Source organism: Protopterus annectens, chromosome 2.part1, assembly GCF_019279795.1.
Source record: "Protopterus annectens isolate FY-2018-M chromosome 2.part1, PAN1.0, whole genome shotgun sequence".
In the NCBI taxonomy this organism is placed as follows: Eukaryota; Metazoa; Chordata; order Ceratodontiformes; family Protopteridae; genus Protopterus; species Protopterus annectens.
In genome coordinates, this window is record NC_056729.1 from 1,727,553,891 (window position 1) to 1,727,578,238 (window position 24,348).

At 42.8% G+C, this 24,348-nt stretch overlaps 1 protein-coding gene across 1 annotated transcript in view; it reads left to right on the plus strand.

Annotated features, from left to right (window-relative positions):
* DDOST (dolichyl-diphosphooligosaccharide--protein glycosyltransferase non-catalytic subunit) overlaps positions 1 to 24,348 on the plus strand; it is a 337,702-nt gene that overhangs the window by 160,112 nt on the left and 153,242 nt on the right. The window contains exons 7-8 of the mRNA XM_044063179.1: positions 2,992 to 3,140; positions 21,802 to 21,949. Of these exons, the coding sequence (XP_043919114.1) occupies positions 2,992 to 3,140; positions 21,802 to 21,949 (297 nt within the window). The remainder of the gene's footprint in view (positions 1 to 2,991; positions 3,141 to 21,801; positions 21,950 to 24,348) is intronic.

Here is a 24,348-nt window from a genome sequence, read left to right on the forward strand (position 1 = left end):
TAGTATGAACCTATGAAGCTATAATGTATATGGACACGTCATAAGTATGTGAAACTGTATTACTGCTGTGATTTGATGGCAGAATACATTGTTTGAAATATTTGGTAATGATGGCTAACACTGGACCTCAGCAGTTGTTTTACAAAGCTTTGAGTGTAATGGCAGTCGAATAACATCTAGAAGCTGCTGCAGATCATCTTGTCTTTTACTTTCAACGGTTTTGCTCAAGAAATACAGAGAAAGCTAAAAATAATGGGTGGAAGAGCAGCGATGTCAGGAACATTTTTTAAACTATTAATCGTGCAGTTTTCCAAACTATGTGAAGTATGCAGTTCTTAATATCAGTCTGTAATCTTTAGGAACATTTGAGAGGCATGTACCGAATTGTCAGAACTCTCGGCGACATAAATCTCAACCTCCTCTTACTGCCAGAATTGGGAACAAATCCAGTGATCGGGTTTTTTTTTGTTATAATTACTACAATTAACATGAGAAGTTTACTGAATAAGTGAATGCAAATTGGCTAAAATTTTCAGAAGTTTAAAAAAACAGCTCCCAAGTCCAACTATCACCAGTATTTAGTAAGTAGAACTCACCTCATTTTCTCCCTAAATTGCAAGTTGTAATGGATTACGAATGGCAGAGCAACATTTTGAGCCAGAGTAAGTAACTGCAGAGCATTGTGCTTGGCAGTAATGGGAAAACTCTTGATTACTTATAGTAACTTTAGTTTTAGTGTCTGAGATAACTGAGAGCACTGGACATTGTGTAACTGTGTTGCTTGCCATTCTGGATCCACACTTAACCAAGGCCCAGTCTTTTCCACTGCCGCCAAATATTCAATCTCTGCAACTCCATAAGGCCGTACTTCTGCTGTATAGATTTCTTCTTGTATGCGTAATCTTTATTATTGTGAGATATAAACAAATTGTTACTCATTTCAAAATTATTTATGATGTAGTCTGAGATGTAAGCTAATTGTTCTGTAATCATTTCAAAACTATGTAGAAATTGTTTGCAAATGCACATGGGTCATGAGAAGGTTCCATAGACCAGTTCCCTTGGCTGTTCAACAAAAGAAGAATAAAATTAGATAGATCAATTCTGATTGTGACTTTGCTAAAATTGATTAGGAACCTGGGTACTGGAGGAGCCTGCAGGGGGGAGGAGGGTTTTGAAGGGCCAATGCCTGTTCCTCACTGCTACTGCAGGTGTATGGAGGGGATATGTCCAAGTCCACTACTGCATAGACTTGTAGAAGCAAGGGAAAATGCAGTAACATGGTGTGGCGTGGTGTGCTCACTGGGTCAGTGCAGCAACGTGATGTGGCTCGGTGTGCATGCTGGGTCAGTGCAGCAACGTGATGTGGCTCGATGTGCACCTTGGGTCATTGCAGCAACGTGATGTGGCTCAGTGTGCATGCTGGGTCAGTGCAGCAATGTGATGTGGCTCAGTGTGCATGCTGGGTCAGTGCAGCAACGTGATGTGGCTCAGTGTGCATGCTGGATCAGTGCAGCAACGTGATGTGGCTCGGTGTGCATGCTGGGTGGTCAGCACAACAGCATAATAATGAGTAGCTTGCCCATTGGTATCAGTACAGCAGCAGGACATACCGGACAGTTTAGTGTTTAAACACAGTGACATGGTGGACCACAAGACAGTGCAGGTGCATTTTGGTAAGGTTTCAGCACCTGCAGAAGAGGACAGAGATATTGTCAGGCTATCATTATGTACCGGACAATTTAGTGTTTAAACACGGTGACTTGGTGGACCACAAGCCAGTGCAGGTGCACTGTGGTAAGGTTTCAGCACCTGCAGAAGAGGATGAAGATATTGTCAGGCTATCATTATGTACCAGACAGTTTACTGTTTAAACAAGGTGACATGGTGGACCACAAGACAGTGCAGGTGCATTGTGGTAAGGTTTCAGCACCTGCAGAAGAGGATGGAGATACTGTCAGGTTATCATTATGTCACCTGTCTACATGACGTGCACACCAGGTCCACAAGGTGGGAAAACGTTGGGACTCTTAGAATACCCTCTGTGGCTGTATGGACAACAGCTTACCAGTAGGCAACTTGTATCTCTGTGCCTGCATTCATCATGAGCAGTAGAAGTGAGAAAAGGTAATCCCGCACTGCAGAGCAGTGACCACTGACTCTCGCTGAGTACGTCAAAAGACTGGAACTGTGGGAGCTGATGGTCAGTAGATGTAGAGAAAGAAGTGGTCGTAGAGGAAAATTATTTTGTATTGGGTAAGTTCACATTAAGTTTAAGAGGTATCTGAGGGGATGGACAGTGTTTATAAGTCATTGAACTGCTTGATGGGCAGGGTTATATGTCCTTGATCTGCTTGATGGACAGGGTTATATGTCATTGAACTGCTTGATGGGCAGGGTTATATGTCATTTATCTGCTTGATGGGCAGGGTTATATGTCATTGATCTGCTTGTTGCCTTCATTTTTAAGTGATCATTTGTATTAGGTTGGTGCTTGATTTGGGGTTAACTTGGAATACCATGCCCAGGACAAAATATTTATTCTTTCATTCTAGAGCAAAAAAAAAAAGGTACTTATCTTTTAAACATTGCCGCAGTCATGGCAATCGAAGATCATTTCGACTGTATGAGCTAGTGTTGTGCTTATGAGGTTCTTGGACATTTCATTTTGGTAGTCCAGGGGTTTGTTCCTTTTTGTCACTTGCATACTGTGTAGCAGTGACCACTTCAGTTAATCAGACCAGTGCTGCTCAGATGCTCTTCAGAAGAGAATCGTGGCCAGAGACTTCATCTGGTAAACAAATGAATATAAACATGCAAGGTTCCAGCATGTTATCTTAAAAGGCAAGGCATACCAGATGTATTTTTCTTACCTTTCTGAAGTGGCTGAACTGGTAGTGTTACAGCAATATTAATAGTTTGCTTTACTTTATTCTCCTTAATAAAGTAAATAACAATAGTATCTTTTTTTCTGTATTCCCAATTTTACAGTATCCACATGCTGTTGGAAAAAACACGCTCCTGATAGCAGGCCTTCAAGCAAGGAATAATGCTCGTGTTGTATTCAGTGGTTCCCTGGATTTCTTCAGTGATGAATTCTTCAGTGCTCCTGTACAGAAGGCAGTTGGAGACTCTCAGAGGTAATGTTTGCAGAACATTTCTACTCTGCACCATGTGTGTTACAGTTTTGTTATAAATTGTACTTATTCGAAGAGGTGCAACTTCAGTAGACTAATTGCATTAACTGTCTCGTCATTTGATGACATAGTTATGACATGACAGAATTCATAGTCCAAACAAACTTCTTAAATTTATATGAAGGAAGCCTCTTATTTTCTTGCAAGACCCTGTAATATATAAAACATTTTTACAATTCTGAATAAACAAGAAGTTAAAATTGGTGAATAGGAAACATGAAGCATAAATTTGTTCATTCATTCTCAAATATCCACTCTTTCCAGTTCAGGGTTATTGTGGAACCTTTAGTGCATTTCTGCACACTGTGGGGAGAAGGCAGAAAAGATTATCCTGAAAAGAGCATCAGTCTGTCACAGGAGAGAGACCTGTACCGAAACATGTGTGCAAACACCTACATATGAGCATCTTTCTTACAAATAAGAGACCATGAGGTTTGCATAGCTGTGTGTGAATTTCTGTACCAGTGGTTAACTGTCTCCATTTCTTATTATGATGTCCACCTGATGCCCATTTGTAACCTGTCTCTGTACTTCCATTCCCCTCCCAACCCTTTCTGTGCTAATGCAAAACATAAGCACCTCCATCCCGTTCTTTAATAATGTTGATGTTCATCGTGTTTCACTGTTGCAGTCATTACACTTGGGTTATCCTGTTGGCAGGCTACCCTCAGTCAGCCTGATTTCCAAAGTCCTGGTCCAGCGTTGGTTGCTGTCGCCTCTTCCCTTCAGTGTGCCAGGGGTATAAAAGATGCAGCCGACGCCATTTTCTTCAGTCTTTCTTGCCGCGCGGTGCCCAAAGCAAAAGCAGTTCGCAAGTGCCGGTTGGCCAACTCCTGAGATCTTCAGTAAAGCTAAGTACCCCGTTGGGGAAACTTTTTTCTTGCTCCAGACCGATGTCAGAAAAAGTTAACAATTGTATTTCTTGTGGGAAGCAAATACCTCATAAGGATTTTCATTCTTATTGTATTACTTGCCTAGGCCCTGACCACGGCGTTGCTAGTTGTCGGATTTGTGCTAGATTTAACCAATACACTATTAAGCGTCGGTATGATTTTGCTTTGCATTATTTTGGTAGAAGGTTTAACTATATAATGCCGTCGGAACAACCCACGACCGGAATTCATAAAAAATGCAAGGATAAAGACAAGGACAAGCATCCGCGGTCCAAAACAGACGACGAAGCCTCTTCTAGGCCAGTCGCCAGTTCGCCGGTGCTCAGTGAGGTGCTTTTGCAGCCCCTGACTCCCGCTACCTCAGAGCCACAGGCCGCCTCCAACTCCCTCCTGATAAGAGGCCTAGGCAAGACACTGAATATGATTCCTCTGATCAGGTTTCCATTTCCTCTGATTACTCTTCTGATCAGGGATATTCTGTTCCTCACTATGAGGATTCTGATACTGAAGATTCTATTCCTTCAGCTTCTCCTCCTGAAAACTATTCATTTGGGGAAACCCTGCATACCATGAGGGAGCATTTCCACTGGGAGAGCCAGGATTATTCCGATTCCAAGAAAAGACTTGGAGACTTTCTTTTACTTCCTCAACACAGACCTCTTGCAATTCCCCCTGTTCTAGACATGGTAGATGATGTTTTTTCAGAGTCCTGTCTCCAGACTCTTTGCCTCCTGCCCCTGTTAAGCCGGACAGATACTACAGGGTTCCAGACTCCCATAAATTTCTTTACAAAAACCCTGCTGCTGACCCAGAAACTATATCACAGGGTCCCAAATGGGTCAAGGCTGCTTCTGCTAAAAACACTGTCCCCTCAGATAGATTCTAGGGCTTTGGACAGATGGGGGAAAAAGTTTACACTTCTGCTACCTTGGTTGTAAGGGCTTTAAATTGTCAATTTCATATGCTCAAATATAAGCAATACTTAATGTCTTTGTTAAAACAAAAAATGTTGACAAATTCTGAATGTTCTGAGAAAGATTTGCAGGATTTATTGCATGCAGCTGAACAAGTGGGAAAACATACTTTGCAATGTGGCTATGATTCACTAGAGGCCTCGTGCAGGACCGCTGTTACAGGTTCTGTTATTAGAAGGCATGCTTGGTTAAAGGAACAGAATCTGCCTAATCATGTTAAAGCAAAATTATTGGATGCTCCATTACAGCATGGTACTTTGTTTGGTGTTAAGGCAGAAGAGGTGTTGAAGAAAATGGAGGACAAAGCTAAATATATGCAGACAGTGAAGGATTTCTTACAGGTACAGCCACCCAGATTTAGCAGGAACTGGCCTTCTAAGAATTGGTCCTTTCCCGTGTCAGACAGGCCACAAAGAGGCAGATACAGATGGCCTAGAGGCAGGCAACAGCCCCAGGGCTCATACAGGCCCAAACAATGGGGTGCTTCTACCTCCAAAAGCAGAGAAGACAAATCACAGCCTTATAGAAAACAGTGTCAATGACTTCCCTCTGACAATGCCAAGCACTTATTTTTTGGCAGCACCCTTAGGGAGAAAGCTAGCACTTTTTTCACAAAACTGGCACAAGATCACCCAGGACAAATGGGTCTTAAATATAGTCTCTCAGGGCTACAGGTTCCACTTTCACACACTTCCAAAGGCAAAAGGTATGCCAGACCTGCCATGCAGTCAATGGCAAGAGGCACAAAAACAAGTTTCATCTCTCATGGACATGGGGGGCTATCCAGCCAGTGCCACAACAAAAGCAGGGACAAGGATTTTACTCAAGACTTTTCTTGGTACCAAGAAAGGACAAAGCCGGAGACCAATTCTGGACCTGTCTATTCTAAATACTTTTCTTGACGTCCCAAAATTAAAAATGTTGACTCTGCAGCAGCTTCTGCCCATGCTGGGCAAGAAGGCTTGGCTTGTAACTTTGGACCTCAAAAAGGCATACCCATGTATTGCATGTCCCAATCAGACAATCTTGCAGAAGATACCTCAGATTCATAGCTGGCTCAATGCACTACCAATTCTCTGCACTGCCCTTTGGCTTATCTACTGCACCCAGGGTCTTCACAAAATGCCTGGCACCAGTAATTGCATTTTGCAGACCAAGAGGAATTCAAATATATCCCTACTTTGGACGACTGCCTTATTCAAGCAAAGAACAAAGACATTCTACTACAGCATCTGGCGTTTGTAAAAATATTACTAATTTGCCTAGGGTACACAGTAAACGAAAAGAAATCAAAACTGGTACCCTCTCGAGATAATATTCCTGGGTGCAAGCTTAAATACAACTGCCCAGATGGCTTATCTCACGCCAGACAAACAAAGGCAACTGACTTCTTACTTCAAAAACATGGCAACAAAGACCCAGTTATCTGCAAGAAAAATTCTGCAGGCTCTGGGCTACATGGCATCCTGCATTCTACTAATTCCATATGCAAGACTGCATATGAGGAAACTACAGTGGTATCTAAAAAGTGTTTGGACTCAACATTGCCACAGCCTGGAAACAGTAATTACTCTCATTCCCTGACTGCAACAGGAATTTCAGTGGTGGGCACAAGCCTGTGACCACAACAAGGGACAGCCATTCACCTTATCCACTGCCAGGCAGACACTAACAACAGATGCATCAGATTATGCCTGGGGGCCGCACATGGCAGGAAAATGTATTCAGGGCACATGGCCCACAAACCAAATGCATCTTCATATCAATCAAAAAGAGATGCTAGCTGTACAAAATGCCCTGACAGCCTTCAAGGACCTACTACATCCAGGACAACTGCTGATAGAAGGACAATACTACAGTCATGTGGTACATAAACAAGCAAGGGGGCACACATTCCTGCCCCCTCTGCAGACAAGCCATGACTTTGTGGAACACAGCATTGACTTATCAAGTACATCTGCAAGCACAATTCCTGCCAGGAAAGACAAATACTTTGGCAGATGAACTAAGCAGAAACCTCATGGATCCTCACGAGTGGAAACTAGATCCACAAATTTTCAACATAACGGAAATGGGGATGCCCAGACATAGATCTATTTGCCTCCCCCCACAACTGCCAGCTATAGAGATTCTGCACTCGGACTTATCACAAGCAAGCATGGAAAGTGGATGCCCTTTCATTCAGCTGGAAAGCCCTTACAGTATATGCCTTCCCTCCTCTGCCTCTCCTCTCCAAGGTACTCCTAAAGGTCAGACAAGAGAAGCCAAAAATGAAGGTCAGACAAGAGAAGCCAAAAATGATACTGATTGCCCCAGACTGGCCACGCCAGCACTGGTACCCAATCCTAAAGAGCTTGTCTCAAGGCCCAGCCTGGACATTGCCTCTAATACCTCATTTGCTGACTCAACAGAACAATCAGATCTTGCACAGCCAACTCAGAACCCTAAATCTGGCTGCATGGCGGATAATGTAATCATTCAGAACACACCTCTCTCTAAAGCAGTTATGGATGTTATTTTGGAGGCCAGAAGGCCCAGCACCAGAAAATCATATGCAGAAAAATGGAAGAGATTCTGTGCTTTGAACCAAGTGCAGGGAATTGACTCGCTTGTACCAAATATACCTCAGATTTTGCAATACCTAACTGAAATGCTGGACAAAGGCCTATCCTTCTCATCAGTTAAGATCCATGCCTCTGCCATTTCAGCTCATTGCAATACAGACCCACCTATTTTCTCTCATCCACTGCTAAGACAGTTTCTCAGAGGGGCCAAAAACATAAGACCTCCAAGGAGAGCTCCAGTACCTGCATGGGACCTCAATTTTGTCTTGGAAAAACTCACACTGCCTCCTTTTCAGCCAGCCAATACAGCAGAGATAAAATACTTGTCATGGAAAACCGCTCTTCCCCTAGCAATAACTTCAGCAAGAAGAGTTTGAGTTGCAGGCACTAATGGCTGTGGAACCTTTTATTATTTTCCAACAGGACAGGGTTTCTTTAAGGACAAACCCGACATTTATACCTAAGGTAGTGTCCAGTGTGTCTCTTAACCAAACCATACATTTGCCTGCATTTTATCCAAACCCACAGAATAAGGGGGAGAGACTTCTGCATTCTTTGGACATACACAGACAACTACGCTTTTACTTGGGCAAAACTAAAGCCTTCAGAAAGACTGAGCAACTCTTAGTGGCATATGCTGCAGGTTCGCAAGGAAAAGCCATTTCAAAGCAGACTATTTCAAAATGCATAGGCCACTGCATTCGTTTCTGCTATTCACAACATGGCAAATCAGTGCCCAAGGGAATTAGGCCACATTCTACCAGAGCAGCAGCCATTTCAGCAGCCTTCCTCAGAGGAGTACCAACCAAGGACATTTTGGAGGATGCAACCTGGACTTCAGTGCACACTTTTACAAAGCACTACCATTTACCTCTCTACTCTAAATCCAGAGCAGGCTTTGCCACTGCTGTTCTGCTGGGCCTCATAGCCACTCCAAACTCTATTTAGGCCCAGCCACCCAGCCTCAGCTTTGGGATTCAACCCAAGTGTAATGACTGCAACAGTGAATACACTCTAACATCTACATTTATGGTAGGTACACAACTGTACTTTGTCATTCCTGTCACAGTTCTGCTTTTAAATTCAGTATTTTTATAAACACCTTTGTTTAGCAGTTTAGTCAGACATACATTAGGAGTAAAGAAAACAAATCTTATTGGCATTTTTTCCATTTACATAATCATACATCACTTGTCATCAGTACGTTACGTAAATTGCTGAATTCCTGCCTTCCCTTAAGACTCACTCTTCCTGAATATTATTTTGCATGCTTTGTTCCCATAATTTCCATTTATTTCTATGTAATTTGCTCCTTTTCTTTTTCTTAAGATCCCTCTTCCAGTTCTTTTATCTCCTTGTAATATTCAGTAGTTCAGATATGGTTGGTTTTCATTTTTTTAATTGCTGTTTTGGCAGCCAACAGAATTAAACTTAATATAATGCCTTACTATGTCTAGACAGTTCCAATCCCGTATCCCAGCTCAAAATAATCCTTTCCTTAGTGGCATCCATTTGCTCATCCAGTATTTCTGACCGAGAGCTCTGAAGGAAATGTTTAAAACCTGCCAAATCATTATACTCCCAAAATATACATGCCCACTTACCTCTTACTTCCTCATCACACGTTCAACATTTTCTATCTGCCTGTGGCAAAAAAAATTGTTTAAAGTCTGTTTGGGTTGTAAAAGTAGCTATGCAACTACTTCCAGAAAAGGAACCTATGTCTTCTGGACTTTGTTCCAAACTTGGAAGCCATACCTACGTCTGGGAACAATAGGTTCATAGGTTCATACTAGGCTATCTGCCCGAGGGCATTTACAAGCCTAGCCCATCGTTTTGTGGCTTACGCCACCCCTTTAGTATGGGGAACTAAACCCATTATTTTGCTGTGCCTCTGTCGAGCAGTGACACTGAGGTAATCCCTGGGGTATATCTGCGATCTCCCATCCATTGGTCAAGATTTCTCTTGAACAAGGCCAGCGAGGTGCTCTGCCTCACATGTACCGGGATTTTGTTCCACAGCATAGGGAGTCTTTGGGTGATGAATCTATCCCTCCAGCACGTCCTATTAATAGCCGTGTCAAGGTTTAAGTCTCCGCCCTTGTGGCTCTGATGGATCTAGATTTTTGAGGTGAAGCATATTCATCAAATCTGGGTTTGACATGGCCTTGTATGTTAGGCAAAGGTCACCTCTGAGCAGCGACTGAATAGAGCTGGAGTTCTTTCAGTCGGGCAGCATAGGACAGATTTTTGAGACCCTTTATCCTTTTGGTGAGGAACTTTGTGGCCTCTCCAGCTGCTGCAAGTGTCGGGTCAGATACATTCGAATGGGGCATTGTACTCAATCATTGGTCTGATGAGTGATGAGTAAAGGGAGACTATGACCTCCCTTGATCTAGATGAGAATCCTTCATGATAAGGTGGGCAATGTAGAAGGTCTTCCTAACTACTTTAGCTACATGGGTGTCGAATGACAGACTACTATCAACCTGGGTCCCCAGGTCCCTGATAACTTCTTCTGTGCTCAGTGGATTGCCACCTATTTGGTAGCTAGGGGTAACCTTGTTTTCCCCGAAGGGTATGACTATGCATTTTTTGGCATTTAACTTTAGGCGTGGCTCTGGCACCAGTTATCCGTTTCTGTGAGACCCTTCTGAAGGATATCTGTGTCAGATGTGTTTTCTACTATGGCCAGTTTGCAGTCATCTGCAAACTTTGTCAGCCATAACCCTCCTGTGTTTGCTTGTACTGAAAAGTAGATGCCAAACAAGAGTGGGCCCAGGACTGAGCCCTGTGGGACACCACTTGTGACAGGCTTTGAGACTGACATGGTGCCAGCAGCTCTGACCCTGTGGGTTCTGTCACTCAGCCAGTTTGCAACCCATCTTGTGATGTATGGGTTGACATTTAAGCTGATGAGTTTTTCAATGATACCGAATGGGGTATTGTATCAAGGCCTTAGCCAGATCGAGGTAGGCTGTATGGACTGCCTTTCCCTCATCAATGGCTTTGGTGACTGTTTCGAAAAAGTCAACCAAGTTTAAAAGGCATGATCTGCCTTTGACAAAGCCAAACTGGGTTGGATCCAAAGTCTGCAAATTCCTATGTCTTTATTTATGAGGTCCATTATGATCCTCTCCATGGCTTTGCAGATAAGGCTTGTCAAGCTAATGGGCGGTAATTTCCAGGGTCGGTGGAGGCACCTTTGTGAAGTGGTACCACAGTTGCAGTGCGCCACTCCTTGCGTATCCAGAGGTAAGACTTTGATTAAACAGCTGTCCTAGCTGTGGGTTTAATTCCTCATTGAGTTCATGGAGCACACAGCGGGACACCATCAGGTCCCATGGATGCTGTTTTTTTTGCTTTGGAGAGAGCAGTTCTCACTTGGGCGCTGGAGATGTTTGGGGGGCTGCAATCGTTTGGTATAGATATCTCTCCTTTTGGGGAAGTTTGCACTGAACCTGTCAGCCAGTATGTTGGCAATGTCTGTAGGATCAGTAATCTTCACATCATTTTGAACTAGCTCTGAGCATATCTGGGAGTTTCCTCCCAGGTTTCTAACATAGCTAAAGAAGGCCTTATGATTGTCTTTTGAGTCTTTAGCTATTTTTCTCTCGTATTTCCATTCTTTCCTTGTAAATTGCTTTTCCAGTCGCTGTTCCCAGTCTTTTCTAACCTCCTCTCATTCCTATAGTCGTCGTACAATATTTTATATGTCCTACTAATTGGCCTTTTTTTTGTCAGCAACTTCTATTGTAGATTCAAGTAAAAAGTCTACCAGACCAAGTATTTTACTTACAATTCTCCTATCCTTTCTGTTTGCCTATACTCTTATCAATTCCTGGTAGGGAAGGCAGTCTCTAGCCTGCAATCCAAATGTCTTCTTGGCCTCATCCCACTGTATTACCTTTCCTGCTCTAGTTATTTTCGCCCAATATCTTGGTTCCTTTGCCAATTTTCTCCAGTACATTACATACCCCTCTGATATATAATATATGTATTGTATGATGACTGTAGGAATCTGAGGAGGTTAGAAAAGACTGGGAACAGTGACTTGGACCTCCAAAATCCAGACATAGAAACACAAAAACATTCGCTGAGGTTCTCAATCTGCTCAAGCAACAGAGACCTCCAAAGCAGAAACGCAAGCAACCTCCACCACCCCCAACACAACCCAAATGACATACAGCCCACAGACTCGCTGTGCCAATAAACCACAGCCCATAAGACAAAACAACGTACCCAACACTCTAGTCATAGGTGACTCTGTAGTCAGGCACACTGATGTCCCACTCACCAGCCTAAACAAGGAGAAGGTTACTGTCAGCTGCCTGTCAGGTGCCAGGATCCGCCACATAACCCATGCACTCAGGTCACTCCACAACAAGTACAAATATGACTCTGTCATTGTCCATGTTGGTGTGAACAACCTGAGATGTACCTCCCTGGGACTACATGAAAAGAGACCTGGAAGAGCTCTCCGATCTTGTAGCACAGGCCGGTATGACCCTAGCCCTGAGTAGTATCCTGCCATCACCCAGAATGATACTGCAGTACAAGGACAAAATGATTGACTTCAACAATTGGCTAAGCTTCTACTGTCATTCTAAGGGGATCCAGTATCTGCCTGGGACGGCATGGTTGACAGACCACGTTGCTTTGCCAGAGATGGCTTGCACCTGTCGCCCCTGGGATTCTGGATACTGGCTAAGGGTCTTGCTGCCCCTTTAGTGCCTTTTTTAGGCAAGATTCAAATGACAAATTCACCACCATAACAGGAACAGGCAAGCAAAAACTGAGGGTAATGCTACTCAATGCTAAAAGTCTAAATCTCAGAATGCACTCCCTCGAGGAACTCCTTCAAATGGAGAACATGGATATCTGCGTAGTGACTGAGACTTGGTTCAAGGCTCTAGAGAGCACCCCTGCATTACCAGGCTATAACTCATACCACACTTTTCGGCCATCTAACCTGAACCAGAATACCAAAGGCGGAGGTTTGTCCATATTCATTAAGAATATCCACACCTCCAGGCTAGTTGCGCAGCATAATGCATCTGAGGTTATCCAAGTGCAACTAATTCTGGGCAAAACTGCAATCCAAATTGTAGCTTGCTACAGATCCTGACCATGCCCCAGGATTCCCACTCCTGTTTTCTTGCTATACTGAAAAATATTAGGGTTCAACCAAACATCCTAATAATAGGCGATTACAACTACCCCACCATTAACCGGGAAAACTACTCATGTGCCAACTCCTTCGCTCAACGCTTTCTGGAATTCATAAATTCCAATGCCCTGGATCATCTTATCTGCACCCCCACCAGGGACAACAATATCCTAGACCTAGTCATTACCAATATGAGTGACTGGTGTTCCACACCTGAAGTCAACTCCACGTTGATGAGATCTGACCATAAGCTAATCATCCTAGATGTCCGCATCCCGCCCCCACCCGCCAGTAAGGAAACCACTGTAAAACAAATGTCTCCAAAGCCAGCTTTGTGCTTCTTAGGACAGAAGTGGTGAACTTCATGACACCCATGCAGATGGACAATATAGTTACGACTGCTGAAGCCTACACAAATGCACTCTATAAGCACTTAACACGAGTGCATGGATCGTGCTATCCCAAACAGAACCAAGACACTAGCCTCCAAAAAAAGGAAGCCAATCTGGTGGTCCCCTGCCATAAACAAACTACAACAGAAGGAAGAAACTGTTGCAAAAGAGAGTAAAATCCCATGAGTGGAGGAGCTCCCAGGTCAACCTCAGTAAGAAGCTGAGATCCCTTATAAAATTCTCCAAAGCTAGCTACAAAAACAAAATCGCCACTGATTCTAAGGGCAACCACAAAGCATTCTGTAACTATGTCAAGAATCTCAATGGCAACACCCAGATTTGCTCTGAGTTACAGCACAACAGCACGGAAATTACAGAACCAACTGATATTGCCAACATCCTGGCAGATAGGTTCAGTGCTAACTTTACCTCCCTCCCACCCCCTAAAAGGCCCATATCTGTACAGTCCCTGTAATCACATTTATGCAGGTAAAAGCTGCACTCTCTAAAACAAAAAACACAGCATCCATTGGACCGGACAACCTCCCAGGCTGCGTTTTACACTAACTTCAGAACGAACTGGCTCCCCACCCAAGCACCGTGTTCAGTCATAGTCTCACGTCAGGCTTTGTACCGACTGAATGGCACACAGCAACAGTTATCCCACTTCACAAAGGGGGAGCCACCACTGATCCTGGGAACTGTCGTCCTATTAGCCTGACGAGCCTGGTCTGCAAGGCCATGGAACGCATCATCATGGAACTCGTAAACAAAGACATTGATAACCTTCAAACTCTGGACCCCTCCTAGTTAGGGTTTGTGAAAGGCAAATCATGCCCTCTGAACCTGATCGACTTCTTTGAGGCAGTCACCAAAGCCGTAGACGAGGGTAAGGTGGTTCACACAGCCTATCTTGACCTTGCCAAGGCTTTCGACACCATCCTCCATTCTGGAATTATAGCTAAACTCTAAACTAGGTATAAATCCCTATGCCACAAGATAGGTTGCCTACTGTGGCTCACTGACAGAACCCACACTGTAAAAGTTGCAGACTTCAAATATGACTTCAAACGAGTGACAAGTGGAGTACCACAGGGTTCAGTCCTGGGACCTCTCCTGTTTGGTATCTACTTCTCTGAAGTACAGGCTAACACAGAAGGCCCTCTGGCTAATGAAGTTCGCAGATGACTGCAAACTTGGAGCCATAGTCAAGTCCCCAAATGATGTGGACATCCTACAGAAGGACCTCACTGAGGCAGATGCCTGGTGTCAAAGGCATGGCCTCAAGCTCCGTGCCAAAAAGTGCATTGTCATCCCCTTTGGTAAAAAGTCTGTACCCATGAACTACCACAGAAACGGCAGTCTGCTTAATGCCGAATGTGTGATAAGAGACCTCGTTACCCAGGTGGACAGTAGTCTCTCCTTTGATAATCACATCGCCACAGTAGTCAGGAAATCCTTCTATGTGGCACACCTCATCACAAAAGGGTTCTCATCCAGGACAAAGAGGTCATTGTTCTCCTCTACTCGGCACTCATTAGACACATTATAGAGTACAATGCCCCTTTTGGAATGTACCTCATAAGACCTATGCAGCAGCTGGAAAGGCCACAGAAGTACCTCACAAAGAGGATTACTAGCCTCAAACAGATGTCCTACACTGACCATCAAAAACTCCAGCTTTACTCTGTAGCATATCACCTACTCTGAGGTGATCTCTGCCTAACATATAAAGCTATGTTAAACCCAGAGCTGTTGGACAGGCTACACCTAAAGAAATCCCAATCCCTCCGAGCTACATGCTCTAAGGACCTAAACCTTGTCGCCACAATAACAGGACATGCTGGAGGGATAGATTCCTGTCCCAGAGACTTCCTATACTCTGGAACAAGCTACCCATCTATGTCAAGCAAAGTTCCTCATTAGCACTCTTCAAGAAAAATCTTGATGAGTTGATGTGAAATAGGAAATACACCCCGGGGATCACTTTTGTGGCTCTGCGCGACAAGGGCACAGAAAATTAAATTTCTTGGGTGGCATAAGCCAGGGAACCTTGTTGTCTAGGCTTACTTTGGCCCTTGGGCCAATAGCCTAGTACCTACCTGTGAACCTATAATAGCAATGCATATCCCGGTAAGCTGCAACGTGATTGCGGACAAGCTGAGCAGATGCATCCTCATGAGTGGTCCTTCAACCCCAAGGTGGCGTCAGCAATCTTCAGCCACTTGGCCCAGCCCGCTGCAATCTTTTTGCCTCCCATCAAACACCAAGTGCAGCAGCTATTTCACCCTACTTCCCCCAGAGGGGGAGTCACCAAGGGATGCTCTGATTCACGATTGGCCACGGGACGTCTTTATGCTTATCCTTCCATTCCTCTTATCCCACAATTTCTAAAGAAGGCTGTTCAGTTGAGATGCAAGGTGATCCTCATAGCCCCACAATGGCCTCGACAAGTTTGGTTCCCTTTCCTTCGGCCTCACCTAGTATACCTGCTGTGGAATCTGGACCCGCTACCACAGGGTTGTCCAACCTTTTCGCTTGCAGGGGACGCATTGAGTCAACAGAAATTGTCTTGGGGCCGCATGTAAAATATATCATATAGGCAGCTGTTTCACGACCAAAGTCGACCCCCTGGATGTATTGTAGAATTTGAACAGTGAATAAATGTAATAAATGCCAAATATTGGCCCTAAAATTCAAATACTCATTCTAATTCGTAAAATAACAGTTAACTCCAACATCGAAGTTTAACATCTTAATTTTTTTTATTTGTAAAAAAAAAGAACAAAAAAAGAAAAAAAAACTAACTGGTACGACCCCTTCAATTTGTATGAGATTATACCTCTGGTTTTGCTGGTTTCTTAATGTCCATGTCTTCCATCATGTTCTTAATGTCCATATGTCGTCTAAACCGCTCATGTATTCTTCTGTTTCCAGTTCCATTGCAGTAGGTATGTCACCACATTTCTAGCTTTGGAATCTGTCCCTGAAATTATTCGAGACATGAGTACATCTGGCACTGGCAAGATTTGTTGCTTTTGCACTGCTGTCTGGTGAGGCTGGTCTGAAGATGAAAGAAGGTGCATCAGTGGTGATGCACAGCTTGCAGGAATGATGAGACCTTTACTTCTTAAATGAACAATTTGTATTTTTACATTTGTTCCACTGACTAACAGATGGTAGAGCACGTTCAACTTTGGTTCACCCACTTACTATGGAGCCACAAAGAACATTATAAATGCAACAACACATTCCAATTTCACAAGGTAATCTCACACCTGCTTTTTTGCAGTTGCCTCTCCAATATGCATGCGTGCACATTTCAGCTGACGACTTGTACAGAGGCATAGCATCATCAGATGACACCTTTTTGTACTTCCTCAGATTACTAGACGTCTCCAAGTTGAGTTGTTTCCCAGTGTTTGCTGAAATTTTGAAAGGGGTCTTCCAGTGTTTACTTTTCACAAATTTCAACAAATATCTGACTTTATTACTAGTTGCAATGTTTATTCATGAAACTTGTTCACAAGGGTGCAGCCAGGCATAGACCTTTGCAGAATTCAAACTTATTGGTCCTAGTTCTTGTTATACTTGGTGTCCATATCAGGAGGTTCAGGTTGTCAAGTCAAGATTGTCCTTTTGTGTAATAAACAAACATTATGATCATAACCTTTTTAATGTTAACACTGAGCCTGTCTTTTTGATACCAGTGCGTCTGTATTGGTTTTGATAGAGGTAGTGGCGATGCGAAGAGTATTTTCAAGATGCTCATCTGAAATTTTTGTTCTGATTTTTTTTATATATTTCATACCAGAAAAAAATTGTTCGCAAATGTACGTACTCCCCAACAGAGATGTCATGAACAGGGCATGTTCGTGAAGTGACTGATATTTTTCTTTAGGCAGGTACAACTTAGAAAAGTCCAATAAAGACACTTGAAGAAATTTTTCTTTAAGTTGTATATCTGACTGCAATTCCATGCATTCCAGCTGCAGGTTTGCAGGCAACATGCTGATGTCAACGGAGAATGGAGTAGCAAATATACCGAATTGTTGGTGTTTTCTAAAATCTTGAAATCTACAAAGTCCTGTGATAAACGATTAAGTAATGACACATATTTTTCAGTATTTTACGTGGCTTTGCTCGGACCGTGTTTCAAAGTGAATGAAGTTATTCTTAATCTGACAGTGACATAATTTCAGTTTCACTTCATATGCCGTCACTGTTCGAAACATGTCATTTATTAATAGATTTTCGCCTTGGAGGTGCAGGTTCAGGTCGTTTAAATGAGCAGTGATGTCTACTAAGAAGTCTAAATCAGCCACCTAGTTTGCATTTTCAAATTCGGGTACAGGCTTTCATTTTGACTCCATAAAGGACTTTGTTTCATTTCTTAAATCATAGAAACGTTTCAGCATTTTTCTGTGACTTAACCACCTCACTGCAGTAAAGTACACAATGTCTCCATAGAGAAACTCCTGAAACTGGCGGTGATTTAATCCTCTGGATCTTATAAAATTTATTGTTTTAATAACATACGTAACATTTTCCATGTTTAAAGTCTGTGCACTCATTTTCTTGATGTATAATGCAGTAGTACTTCATGAAACACACATTACTCATCTGTTTTGCATCTTCTTCCATCATTGTTAGTTCTTCCATCTTTCCAAGCTGGGGCACTGTCAGTTACTATGCCAGACAGGTTTTCGACGGTCAAGGAAAATCTTGCTGGTGTTTCTTTTATACTGCCTTGTACAGATCAACAGACTTCGTTGTATCTTTCAGTGGAACCAGACAAGCCAGTTCTTCAGTAATACTGAAATTGTCAACACCACGAATAAATATGGCAAGTTGTGCCGTATCTGTAACATCAGTGCTGTCATCCAAAGCTATGGAGTAAAACTTGAAAGTTGCACACCGAGATTCCAAAGTATTTTCAGACCCAGACCCTCACCACAGATGCATCAGACTAAGCGTAGGGTGCACACTTGGACAGCAGGTGCATACAGGGCCAATGGAACCCTCAGCAACTCCCCCTGCACATCGATCAAAAAGAGATGATGGCTGTGCAGCAGGCCTTGATAGCTTTCAAGCCCCTTCTCTCTCTCCAGGGGTTCTCCTGATCAAAACAGACAACATCACAGTGATGTGTTACATCAAGAAGCAAGGAGGGACTCGCTTTTACCAGCTGTGCAGGCTGGCCATGAGGTTTACAGCCTCTTCCATGCAACTACACCTGTTAGCACAATACCTGCCAGGCTCTCTTAATTCCCTGGCAGACCAATTAAGCAAAAAAGTTTTGGACCCCCACGAGTGGGTAGCTCAACATAAACACCTTCTTACTAATCTCAGAAATGGGGAACCCCGGAGGTCGACCTCTTTGCCTCCCACACCAACCATCAGGTCAGCAAATTCTGCACCAGGTACCATCATTGCATCCTTTCCTTACAAGGGGCATGTTGGTATTTATTTTCCACTGGTGGGGTTCTGCCACCAGACCTCCTATTTTAGAGGCTCCTGACTGGTTAGGGCAAGAAAAACTGATGTAATGGCGTTGGCTGCCTTCCTTTATATCACTGACGACCTGACGCCAGTCTTCAAGTGACAGCAACCAATGCAGAAATACTAAGTCTCTGGTATTCGGGCCGTCCAAGGGCTACCCTGGCAGGGATAACCCAAATGTGATGACTGCAACAGTGAAGACACTCTAACATCTACGTTTATGGTAAGTGTACACAACTGTACTTTACTGATTGTGCAGACCTGGATGGTCTGGGGATCTAGAATCCAGACAAAATAAACAGGTCAGTGCCTGAACTCTACAAATGGAGGCTGCACCCAAGAGTCTTTCTCAATGTCAAGGTCTTTGAGAATACCAGCAACAGACCTGTTTGCCTTACCAGTAAGCTGCCACATTTTGCAGTTCTGCTCAAGGTTCCTGTGCAGAATAGACTTGTGGATGTTTCTGCTGTACCACAGAACAGGGCCTCTTCTGTGTTCCTGTATCCCAGAGTCCGGCAGAAAGCAGTCCTGGAGTCAACCTGGTTGATTCTGCTGGTCCCTGCTTTGGACAAGGCACTCATGGATTTTCCCCTCTCATTGAACTGAGCAGTGAAGGCCCCAGGATCCTTCACTTATTTTTGCAATCTCCTGTTGTTGCAATTCCAGGGATGTCTGGAACATGCAAAACTAAAGCACCTGCATCTTGCAACCTGGAAGATAGGACTCATGTTCCACACAAGAAGTCATTTCTCCCAGGAAGTCCTGCAGATTCTGAAAGAATCCAGGAAGTAGACTTCCAGAAAATATTAACTTTGCTTAAATACAAGAGTATCTGACTTAAGGTATGGAGGGTATCTGACCTAGGGGAAGCTACAGTGCAGCAAGCTGTCCTGTATTTTTCTGTGTTGAGCAGTTCTGCCCTTAGATTAATGTGCACCTTTCTGCTATCTCTGCTCATTTACCTTTGGAACCCAGTGTATAAACCCAAAGTAAAATTGAGACAAAAATCCAGAGGTATGAGGCATCAGAAGCAATGCTGTCATCCTAAAAAACATTCAAGTCATTCACACTGACACGAATATTCAAATACTATCAGTGCACTGTTTTGAACATTGCCGTCAGTCACATAATTCACTATACTGTCAAGCATCTATAAAGCAAGCACATTCATATACTTTAAGATGCAAAACTTGTTACTTCTGGTGATTTCATTAGGTAGATTCTTATCGTGCAGGTTTGTTGGAAGATTGTTCAGAGATAGCTAGAAAGAAGTTGGGTTTATTAAGTTAAATTTGTACATAAGTCTGCCATTGCAACTACAGGAATGTATGCTGTCTTATGCATCCACACATTGCATCCTGGAATTTAAGACCTGTGTTCAGCAATAAATCCTTTCTTCAGAAAGTCTGCAGTTAATTCCTGAAGGGTATTTTGAATTTAAGACCATGCAGGGGTTGGGAGGGTGGCCTAACGGTTAAGGTTTTTGCCTTACAAACACAAGGTGCAGGGTTTGAGTCTCACAAGGGATAATTAGCTAGGCTTAAAATGGCTCGCAAGGGCAGTTAGCTTAGTACTAATCTATGAACCTATGAACCTATGCAGGAAAACAGTGCCTCCAACATGGGATGTGAATTTGTTTAAAAAAATTATCTTCCCTTCCTTTTAATTGGCAGCTTCTGCTGATGCTAAGTGTCTTTTGTAGAACCCACTGTTTTTGTAGCCATTACCACAGAAGAGTCCGTCTGAACTGCATGCTCTGGCATACAAAGCTTCTTATGTGGTCTGCCACATGGAGGAGGGTGACCCTGAGGACCAGTCTGTCTGAAGTGGCTCTCATCCACATACCTTTTTTTTTTTGTTTTTTTTCAGCCCTCAGAACAAGGGTGAAAAAGATGCTTCATTTCATGGATGTGTACTTAAGCAGTTATATTACTTTAACAGGACTGAGGATTTTATAAAGAGTAGCCATCTCTTTTTTTCAGACCATGTCAACCCATTTTTGAACAAAGTGTCTAAGTAGTTAGTAAGTGTGTGTTGTGTATAGTGTGATCATTATGGAGAGGTATTAGAAGGGCAAGCTAGAACTCCTTATTCTAGGGGATCTGTCGTTAGAGCAGCAGTTTCCTATTGTATGGGTAAAGGACTCTGGTGGAGAGGTTGGGAGGCATCTTTTAAGTGTGTGTGGACAGTTTCCAGGGTGTTTGGTCATTTCATTAATTTGTTTATTTCTAGAGTGTGATTTGAACTCTAGAGGCTGTCTGGTCTTCATTAATCACATCTCTGATTCCATGGTTTGGAGGTAGCGGCAGAAAGGTTTCAAAGTGTTTATTTTGCCTTTGTAGGCCAGGGCCACCCCTTAGTGAAATTAACTCAAGAACTGGAAACTTGTTCACTAAAGCTGGACAGGGAGAAAGATGCTCTAGCTCCAAGCTGCAGTGGTATCCTCTGTGCGACAGGTGAACTTTTTATATTGGCCGAACACCTCCCCTCAGCAGTCTGCCAAGGCCAGGACTTGTACATTTCCAAGCATACTCTGACTTTGGCTACATTGAGAAGAGACACTTGTTTAGTACCTTGCACTTTTGATGGTCTACCTGGCCTCCAAATGGAATGACCACCTTTACAGATAACTGCCCAGGAATGGGCAAGTCAGTGTCTGGCCCTCACTCTTGTCTCCCCAGGTAACTCTTCCAGCACTTCACTTGCTGATGGATGCCAGGTTGTCTGAGGCTCAGTCTGAGCTTTATCCATCTGTACTTTTGTGCCATGGAGCCAGCATTTATTTAATTTTTGGGCAGTGTGTGTGGAACTGGAAGGAGTAATATGCGCATCTTTATATCTTTTCAAGGCTATTGCAAGACCAAGCACATTTTCACACATACTACAGTTCAGTATTAATGTGTTTTGTAGCTTGTAAAAGCAGAAGAGCAGCATGTGAGGTCCGGCTTTCACAAGTTATTGCTTACAATGAAATGGAAATAAGGAGAGTGACTTATTCCATTCACCGTACCAGCGAGCGTTTATATAAACTGTGATCTCTGCTTGCATGTGTTATCTGCGTGGTGTGTAAAAAATGGGCATTTAAAGAATTGTTTTGCATCTGTTTCAGGTTTGCCAAAACTGGTAACTATGAACTAGCGGTTGCTCTTTCCCGCTGGGTATTTAAAGAAGAGGGAGTACTGCGTGTTGGAAAGGTGTCCCATCACCGTGTTGGAGAGACCGAACCCCCTAGTGCCTACACCATCACCGATCTTGTGGTAAGTATTGAGAAAAGGATAATTCAGTGTTTTGGAACATCCTGAGATAGTTTCAAGCCTTTTTGGGTTATAAAATGAAGATAAAACAAGCGTTACAGCAGTAAACTGTGCAGCACACATGAATTGTTCATCAATACTCATTTTTATGGCGTCCTCATAAGATGAAGTATTTAGTGTTTGGATTAACAAAAGGATTCTGTTATGGCAGTGGGGGATATATGGGAAGAAACTAAACAAAAGGAAATACAAAAATTGAGAAACTAACAGCTCTTGATTTTATGGATATGGATAGTAAGGTGTAAGCAGTGAAAATATATTTATTCCCTTTAGTTTTATATACAGGTCAGGCATGTTTCAACCAGAGAAATTGTTGATAAAGTTGATAATTCTGGGAGGAAGAGGACAAGAGCAGAGCTGAGAGGGATATGCTGCTTCAACTCCTAGAACAAGGTCATAGGCATTACAAGGCAACTGATCCTCAGGGCTGTTTCTGCCTGGCCAGTACCCACCCTTTGACCTTGCCTCTCATTTCAAGGAAGGCCAGTCCAGTTGTACCAGAGGTGAATTTATGAACACCCATTTATTTATTTATTTAACATTTGTTTACTGGGAAAATCTGACTTGGCATGAGACAATTTTCAGCAGAGGCCCAGGGAGAAACACTCCAGATGCATGTCTTTGTAATGTGGGAGGAAACTTGAGTGCCCAGAGGAAACCCACACAATCGCAGGGAGGACATGCTGACTCTGCACAGAAGGCACCCCAGCCAAGAATTGAACTGAGAACCTCTTTATGTGAGATGACAATGCTAAGCACTGCACCACTGTGCAGTCCAACATTCATGCAGTTTACTAGCTCCTTTTTAAAGGCAGACAGAGTGTCGCACTACTTAACTTGGAGAGGGAGTTCCTTCCAGAGTAACAGGAGAGACAGATTTGTATTTTAAGAGCTGGGCCAACAGTGGACTGGAGAAAGGAAATTTTACCACTGGGGATTACTGCAAGTAGGGATATAGAAAATGAGCAAGAGGGGGCTAGAATTTCATGGATAAAATTAGCAAAAAAAGAGTATTGGAAGGCAATAACGAGAGAGGAGAAAAGTTAGAGTGGATGAGGCCATACAGAAGTGTGGACTTCAAGTTTGCAACTGCCTCCCCTACCAGGGATTGGTAAGAGTATAGGCAAAGAGAAAGGGTAGAGAAATGTTAAGTGAAAGACAAGCTACAGTAAAGTTTTTAGTTGAGTCTAGAAGAAGCTGCTCTTAAAATATGGATAATAAGTAGGGTACACAAAATATTGCATAATAAGCATAAGAATCCGAGGCGGGTAAAAAAAATTGGACAGAGAGACTGAAAAGGACATTTACACAGGGAAAGTTGGAAGGCTCCCAGTTACGCAACAAATTTTAGAAGGTTTAGTACTTGGAAATGTTTGCTTGATTGTGATATGAAAATACCTATGCAGAGAATGTTGTCCTCTGGTACCAAATGCCAGTGGTATGATAGAAAGAGAGATAATTTGGGATCTGTTTTTGGGAATGTTATGACTTGGTAGATTTTAAAACTTCCTTAGAGTACATCAGAACTGATAAGGGAGCAAATCGTCATAACAAGGAAATTATTTTTTTGAGCTGGGACATAGGATCTGAATTGCCTTGATACAGTAAGGCCTTACTAATTTTAACACTGCCAGAAAGGCAGTTACTAGAAAATTAAAATCCGAATCTAAATCAATTGTAAATGAAGAGATTTGGTTATTTAGAAAAAGGAAAAAAAATATGGAATGGAATTTGTGGGAACAGTATATGCTCCTCCTGTTGAGGCATTATTCTGCAAGGTTTAAGGGAAGGCCGAAACTGAACATTTTATATAATGTTGGAGTGAATGGTGATTGTTAAAAAGAAGACATGTATCTTGCCTGAAAATAAGAAAATGTTGCTGTTTTTGTTTTCTGTTACTGGCTACAATGCGATTGTTAAAGCCTACCCCCCTCACTTAATGAGGTTCAGTGTGAGCACCATCTTTGCTTGTTAGTAACTAGGTTGTAATCGTATAGTACAGTTATAAAATACTTAGACATAATATCGTTGTCATACTTCATATTCCTTTATTCAACCCATGTCATTTAAATGCCATACACAGTGTATCCGTAGTAAATGTTGAAATAGTACATTGTTGCATTCCATAAAATTATTGTTTGAAACACAGTTGTAAGTCCTATTGAAACAGTTTCAGATGGCTTCTTACATAATCTCCAAATCTGTAGTGTGCCAGCACAGATTTTACATTATACTTAAAAATAAATAAGGCATTAACTTAATGGTTTAATGTTATCATTGGATTTGCATCTTAAACTAAGTTAAACTTAACTCCAAATAAAGACCCAGTGTTGTGCACTACT